This window comes from Triplophysa dalaica, chromosome 14, assembly GCF_015846415.1.
Source record: "Triplophysa dalaica isolate WHDGS20190420 chromosome 14, ASM1584641v1, whole genome shotgun sequence".
In the NCBI taxonomy this organism is placed as follows: domain Eukaryota; kingdom Metazoa; phylum Chordata; class Actinopteri; order Cypriniformes; family Nemacheilidae; genus Triplophysa; species Triplophysa dalaica.
In genome coordinates, this window is record NC_079555.1 from 4953249 (window position 1) to 4961346 (window position 8098).

At 38.0% G+C, this 8098-nt stretch overlaps 1 protein-coding gene across 6 annotated transcripts in view; it reads left to right on the plus strand.

Moving 5' to 3' along the window:
- The window catches only part of fgd4a (FYVE, RhoGEF and PH domain containing 4a), a 36583-nt gene extending 28504 nt beyond the window's left edge, over positions 1–8079 (plus strand). For all 6 annotated transcript variants that reach the window (XM_056765565.1, XM_056765569.1, XM_056765568.1 and 3 more), the window contains 13 exons: positions 950–1039; positions 1221–1366; positions 1449–1605; positions 1691–1829; positions 1915–1973; positions 2312–2458; positions 2707–2879; positions 2965–2995; positions 3137–3217; positions 3757–3891; positions 3965–4111; positions 5333–5473; positions 5552–8079. In XM_056765565.1, the coding sequence (XP_056621543.1) occupies positions 950–1039; positions 1221–1366; positions 1449–1605; positions 1691–1829; positions 1915–1973; positions 2312–2458; positions 2707–2879; positions 2965–2995; positions 3137–3217; positions 3757–3891; positions 3965–4111; positions 5333–5473; positions 5552–5809 (1704 nt within the window). In that variant the 3' untranslated portion in view covers positions 5810–8079. The remainder of the gene's footprint in view (positions 1–949; positions 1040–1220; positions 1367–1448; positions 1606–1690; positions 1830–1914; positions 1974–2311; positions 2459–2706; positions 2880–2964; positions 2996–3136; positions 3218–3756; positions 3892–3964; positions 4112–5332; positions 5474–5551) is intronic.
- Positions 8080–8098: the final 19 nt, after the last annotated feature.

Here is an 8098-nt window from a genome sequence, read left to right on the forward strand (position 1 = left end):
TTTCTGTCAGTAGATCCTCCCCAAAATGACACATTGGGTAAATTATGACAGAATTTAAATTGTCCAAAGAAAACGTCGAAAGCTTCCAGACCACGCGAGACTGGTTCTCGTGCCAAGCTGTTATATGCTTGTTTTCTCACAAGACACTTAACTCAATAATGAGAATTCTTTCATTATTTATTCACCTTCATGCCATTCCAAACTTTTATGACTTTCTTCTGTGATGACAAAAGAAATTATTATAAAGAACATTAGACCGCATTGACACAAAACCACGGAGACTTTTCTCAACATGTCTTGTGTTTTACAGAAAAAAGGTCATATGCAAGTTTTGGACATTTGAAGTTATTAACATGCTGTCGTATTTAAATAATGCATTTCAGTTGAACTAAATCAGCACAAAATATGAATTGTTTTCTATCACGGTTGCAACATTTTGCTTCAAAAGACATTTATGGACCAAATGAATTACTTTACTGATGGAAAGATGTGCTTTTTAGAGCTTCACCATGTTGAGCCCTGAATAAGATGCTGTTCCTTTAATAATGCAATGTGGAAGAGTAAGGAGTATCTTTTGACTGAAATGCAATATAATATACATAACTATGTCTTCAGAGGTTTATAAAGTCCTTACATAATGAAGCGTTATGAGTTTATTATATCTCTACAAACACAGGGTGTCCCCTTTCATGGAATTCGGGCATGTTGTTTCTACAGTAGCCCTAAACGGACAAACACGTTTCGTAAATAGTCTAAATACATTATCTCCTTCAGCAAAGAAGCAAAAACATTAAGACATCTTAGTCTTGTGCATCCACTGTAGTGCTTCAACAGGGAGGAGAAAGCAGCGGGGTGAGCCGTTGGTTGCAATTTTGCAACCTCACCACTTGATGCCGCTAAATTTAATGAACTGGATCTATAAGTTAAAATCTCTTTTACTTGTGTTTAGGAAACAAATGAACAGAAGCTCTACAAAATAGCAAATGAGCTTCTGCAAACAGAGAAGGCTTACGTTGCACGACTCAACTTATTAGATAAGGTAAGAGCTTTTTTACGTTTTCTGACAAGGCTGCACGTTGTTTTAAGAATGCCTGACCTCAGTCCTAGGCCCCGAGCGGGAAACCAGTTTAGAGCATCATTATTCAATATAGCCATCTGAAAATGTTAAATATAGTGTGCACACACACCTACACTCATAGTCCCGTGACTGCTCTGTGCAGGTGTTTTGTGCCAAGCTGATGGAAGAGGCCAGAAAAGACATGTTCCCTTTGGAAGTGGTGAAAAACATATTTTCCAACATCTCCTCCATTAACGCCTTCCACAGCCAGTTCCTTCTGCCCGACCTGGAGAAGCGCATGGGGGAATGGTCAGACTTCACTATCAGTCACTGTTTAGTAGTGCCATGTATGGGAAAATGATCTTAACGGCAGGTCACTGTTTTCCTCCAGGACGTCAACGCCTCGCATAGGGGACATCCTACAGAAGCTCACTCCCTTCCTGAAGATGTACGGCGAGTATGTGAGGAACTTTGATCACGCCATGGCGCTGCTGAAGAGCTGGACCGATCGCTCACCTCAGTTCAAAGCCATCATTCTGGAGATCCAGGTGATTATTGGACATGTACCGTCCAATAAAAATGTCAGCCGAGAATGTTTTGTGCAATCACATCTGCATGTGTTTATGCGTTTAGAGTCAGGAGGTGTGTGGCAGTCTGACGCTACAGCATCACATGTTGGAGCCAGTGCAGAGAGTACCGCGGTACGAGATGCTCCTCAAAGACTATCTCAAGAAACTCCCTCAGGATCACACAGACCGGCGGGATGCTGAGAGTGAGTTCTGATGGAAAGCTCATTTAGTCAACAAACTGTGATTTTAATATGACGCCCGGGTGTGAAATATTTATTTCGTTTGCAGAGTCTTTGGAGATTATTGCCATGGCTGCCACTCATTCCAATACTGCTATTAGGAAAACAGTGAGTTTTTAAACTATATTGTTTATATCCAAAGCAGTCAGTTGGCCGAGTCTACCATATCTGAATAAGAAATCTCTAAGAGTGATTTTCAAAAACATTTTAAATTCAAATAAAATAATACAAATTGTGCAATAAATTGATATTTTCAGCTTGTATTATGCTCAGAAATATTATTTCTTTGGTTGGTGAAGATAATGCACATGTGTATTCTGTATCATATGATGATGCCTTTGCAAAAAAAAGACAATTGAAAGGCAGTTGCGTTAAATAAACGTTTTTAAGGCCGTTTTATTAATGCTGATGTAGATTGAAACCGTACCAAAACTCGTCTCTTATAGGAAAACCTTAAGAAATTGCTGGAGATTTATGAGATGCTGGGTGAGGAGGAGGACGTTGTAAACGCTTCGAACGAGTTTATAAAGATGGGTCATATTCTGAAGCTGGCAGCCAGGAACACCTCCGCCATGGACAGATATCTCTTCCTGGTCAGAACAAAATAACTCTTTTGATAGCGTTGGTTTTATTGTTGACATTTTAGCATTTATTGTGTGAGTAACTATGGAAATATGACATATTTTAATGATTGTAAAATATAAGATAAACATACTAAACATAAAGCTGTATGTAGACTTTGTTTATTATCTGATGCAGTCAGGCTTTTTAATGTTTTTCTTTTTAATGTAGTATTGCTGGAGCTTCGTAAAAATCATCTTGTCTATAATATTTCTCACAGTTCAACAACATGCTGCTGTACTGCGTTCCCAAATTCAGTCTCGTAGGGCAGAAGTTTACGGTGCGCACACGCATTGGCATCGACGGCATGAAGGTGATGGAGACCTTCAATGAGGATTACCCTCACACGTTTCAGGTTTCGGGCAAGGAACGAACGCTGGAGCTGCAGGCCAGGTACAGACCAACATCTTCTGTGCTCGACCTTTTCATCTGAAATAATATACAGTGATTGACTCTGTATGTGTTTGACCGATCACAGCTCTGAACAAGATAGACTGAGTTGGATAAAGGTAAGAAAGAAATATCACGCATTATTTAAAGTATTTAGGTTTTTATGTTATTGTACATAATCTGATCAAATCTCTACCTCCAAATCAGTTTGGATTAAATGTGTGTTGCTGAATGTTAACATAACATTCTGTGTATTGTAGGCATTCCAGGAAACAATACACATTTTCCACCAGAAAAATGAGACCTTTAAATCGGCATCCAAAGAAGCAGAGGAAGTAGCGGTCAGTATTGCGTCATTTCTTGTCACATGTAATTAACGTTGCTTAGATTTAAACTGCGTATAACATAATGACGAATAATGCAATATTTCAATCTTCGTTTACATAATTGTCTATACATACAATATATATATTAAATTGTATATAATACAGTACAGTGACATGCATTGCACAATTTCTGAAATCAAGCATCCCAAAGATTAGCTTTAGCTTGTCTAAAATAAGGGTAGCGTGTTTATTGAGGTGAATTATTGAGTATTAAAGAAACAGTTCACCTGAAAAACAACCAAACAGTTCTTGTCCACCATTGACTGCCATTGGAGGAAAAATGAAAACGGTGGTCAAAAGTGCCACAGAACTGTTTGCTTTCCTACATTCTTCAAAATATCTTCTTTTGTGTTCAACAGAACAAATAAATTCACACAGATTTGGATCCACTTGAGGGGGAGTTAATGTTGACCGAATTTTCATTTTTGGGTGAACTGTTCCTTTAATGTAGTGGTATAGCTGGCACATTTGTTTATGTACATTTATTGGTGTAGGAACTAAAGATATCAGAGCTGGGAAAACGCGCCCCTCGCTGGATACGAGACAATGAGGTGACCATGTGCATGAAATGCCGTGAGCCCTTTAACGCCCTCACACGCCGGAGACATCACTGTCGAGCCTGCGGATACGTAAGTCTGCAAAACAAACATTTGGTGACGACTCCGAAAAGTATCGCATGTGCTTAACGTCTGTTTGCTTTAGGTCGTCTGCTGGAAGTGCTCGGACCACAAAGCCACTCTGGAATACGATGGGAATAAGGTGAACAAGGTGTGCAAAGACTGTTACTCCATCCTGACGGGTCACATAGACGGTGAAGAGAGAGAGGGCAAGAAGAAAGGCATTCTGGAGGTGAGTCGCATCAGATGACCTCTGACCTGTTAATGTTGACCTGAGATCTATCACCAACGTGACAGAGGAGCACTTGGAGAAAGTGTGTACGGTCCACTTTTCTGTGAATAAAAAAATATTGCAATATTTCCGAAAAAGAGACGTGTAATCTTTATATATACAGTTACGGAAGAAAAAACGACATGCACAAACAGTTCAGGTGGGTTCAGAAACGGTAAGATGGGTTGCTGACGTATAATAATAATAATAATAATAATAAGCCAATAACAAACATTCAGTAAAAACGTTCAGATTAAAACAAGATAACATATGTATCCTGTTTTTATTGCATTGCTCACTAATAGAGTTTACATGAACTAATGATTTGTTTAGCATCATATAATACAATAACGAAGCTTATAATGAAGTGTTGATACTCAGTTTTAAGATTTGTGCTCTGGTACGTTGCTGTTATAACAGTCTGGTTTGGGAACACTTTAGAAGAGGGAACAACTGGTCAGAGTTGATCATCATTTTAAAATCACTTTTGTTGTTATTTGTGTTCCTTTTTCTAAATTGTCACTTGATGCATCATGGGAACAAATTGTCACTTGATGCATCATGGGAACAAACTTATGACAGATTTGATAACTTACCAGAAATACAGAAATGTGTGGTTTCTTTTGGCTTTCTTTTCATTTCAGTTTTATTACACTTAAAGTTGCTTTGGATGGCTCTCTGAAAGGCTCTAAAGAAAATGTCTGCAAAATTAACCTCAAAAAACATATTGCGTGAAGAAACTTCGATTTTATGACCATTTAGAGATTTTGCATTGTGATGTTTTCATGACTAATAAACACCCCAGATAGCAGATAGATTATAGTTGACAATAACCAATTTAACATTGTTTCAACATTTAAACAATTATCTTTACCACAGTATCTCAAACATTTCCCAGTTCTCATTAATTTAATGCTTTGCAGAACAGATGTTTCTCAGTTCCGTATGAATTAGTTTATAAAAATCGGTCCATATGAAAGTAGACTTAAGTTACAAGATAGTGTAACTCAATTTGATAAGAGTAAAATAATGGTGTTATTTATACAACAGGTTCATAATCACACTGCAAACATTTTGGGATTAAAAATGACCCAGACAAATGTTTTTTAACAACAAGCATTTCTACAATGACCTCACACGTATATTTGTACCGGCAATGATTTATTTTTCTTCTGGTCACAGATTGAAGCGGCTCAGTTCTCAGGCAGCAGCATCATGTGTGGTTTCCTGCAGTATTGTGAAAAGAACAAACCTTGGCAGAAAGTCTGGTGTGTCATTCCCGAGAAGGAAGCTTTAGTTCTCTACTTGTATGGAGCGCCTCAGGTCAGCATCTTACTATATGTCTGTTTTTGCACATCACTTCTGTTTCATTCAAATGAACATTTAGTGTCACATTCACAGGATGTGAAAGCCCAGTCCACCATCCCCCTGCTCGGCTACCTGGTGGAGGACACGCTCAAACCTGCGGACCCTCCAGCGAGCTTCCGTCTATCCCAATCCAAGTCGGTCCATAGTTTTGCAGCCGAAAGCGAAGAACTGAAACAGCGCTGGCTGAAGGTGATCCGGATGGCGGTGACGGGAGAGGTACCCGAGCCCCCTCCACCCGAAGAGACGGTCGCCACAGAGGTCACACAAGAACCTAGCACTAACGGCGTCTGAGTGGAGCGAGAGACTCTTGCTTTTCAATTGCACTACTGTATTGCCAAGCATCAGTAAGGAAGACAACGTCTTGCTCACAGCATTTAAAAGCCACACGAGTTGTGCTTATATTCTATTTGGATGTAAATGCTTTCATGACTTGGAGATTTAAAGGACCGCTAGCACGATCGCTTTTAGGCTCCGTGGTGCTACAGGAGCGGATTTTGAGTTTGCAAGGACATGAGTACTTCAGTATTCATCATCACCGGCGATACTACAGCTGTTGTTATCATTACACTGCAGCACAATGTAAATATTGTACCATTATCAATACATGTTGTATGTATAGAATATTGAGATTCGGCTGTTGACATTGCAGCTTGTAAAGACGAAATCAGCACATGGATGCTCGCTAGGCTTCAATCTTTTATAGACTGTGCTGTATATTGCATTCGGTTGCAGATGAATCTGCATGCAATAAACAATCCTTCATATCACTGGGTCTGAGAAATCGGATCAATAATCTGTTTCAATATTGCCAATCACAGATGCCATTGTTATCATAGCTCAGTAATAAGCTATAGCCCGTAGACTTGATGCATTCGATTTGATGGAGGAGGTGCTTAATATTATCTTTGAAGCCAGAGGATTTGATAACAAACATTTGAGTATTGATATGAAATAACTAGCTACAGTGGTGTAGGTGTTTTTGAGAATCGTCTTTTTGTGATGGACGCCTTTTACTTTGCAATCATCTGATCCATTGGATAAGGAAGGTATAAGGTTAAATGGACAGACCACCCAAAAATGAACATTTCGTCAAGAATGACTCACTCTTTAGTCTAGTTGTTCCAAACCTGTATAAATGTCTTTGTTTGGTTGAAGATATTTGGACGAATGCTTGGAACCAAACTGTTCTTGAACCCCATTGACTACCATATTCTGAAAAATTACAGTGGTAGACAAAAGCCCCAACAGGGCTTAAAGTTTTCCGGCACCGTGCCGGATTTATTTAAAAAAAGAATCTCGATATCAGTTCAAGTTCATAAATTCGCTTTATTTTGCCCTCAAAATGCCACCCTCAATAGGACCAAAAAAGTGAGTCATATTTGTTTCTTTTTTAAAGTAGGATTTATATTGAGATGAATTTTGGTATGTTAAATTATGTTTTTATATACCATAATAGGATAAAACTGCTTTTGTGGGTTATAATTATGCACCCACTTCTTTCGATTAAGAAGATCAATAGTCAGTTTCAAGGGAAATAATGTTCTTTTTGTTTGTCAAATTGTGTTTTTTGTCTACTCTCGCAACCACAGAAAAAAGTTCAGGCTCAGGATTTTTTATTTATTTAACCCCTGACCCCAAAACTGTTTGCTGAAATGTTTTTCAAAATATCTTATTTTGTGTTCAACAGCCAAAACCAACCCATAAGAAAGTCATTATTTCTACTATGGTTGTCAATGGGGTCCAATAACTATTTTGTTATAAGCATTCTTCCAAGTATCATTCTCTGTGTTCATTACAATAAAGATATGTATACAGATTTTTTTTTTTTGGGTGAACTGTTCCTTTAAGATATTTGTTATTTTGTAGGCGATGCTAATTCCATGTGGGCTGCACAATCAGCTTTAATAGCCCGCTGGGGCGGATTTTGTTCTTTAAATACTGTAATTATAACTTTATTTAATAATTTATAGAAGAAATGCATGATTTTACATCAAAACATTTTCATTCGCTCCATCGGTTCTGTTATTCAGCTTAATAAATCATAATTAGCCCATAGCCTTTTTGCCTTCTGTTCAAGTTTCTACCACTGTGTCTATTGAATCAAGTAATACAGAAAATGTAAAAAGCTCCAAAAATACAATTTATTAAGAGACTCCTATAGAAAGGTGATGCGTCATGAGTGATTTGTATGTTATTGGCTGACTTTGAGTTGTGTGTGCTTTTGTTTTTTGTTGTGCAAAATGACGCCATATTTGGATTTGGCTACGTGCCTACAATGTTTATAAACAAAATGCATACATTTTAAGGAGTTATTTCTATATCAATTGTACATACATGATTGGAAAGATTCCATCCTTTCTTTAAGGCTTCATGGTCTAACCTTTATTTAAATGATTTGAAACGATCCTTATCATGAATGTATCTCCCCAGAATCTCATCTACTGGTAAACCCAAAGGTGCTGAGAACGGAGGCCTCATTTTATACATACCAACTGAAGCTTACGCACTTTACTGTCTTCTATAAAGCATACCTTGTCAAATAAAACAAGATTATTCTGCAAGATGATTTGTTTCTATCCT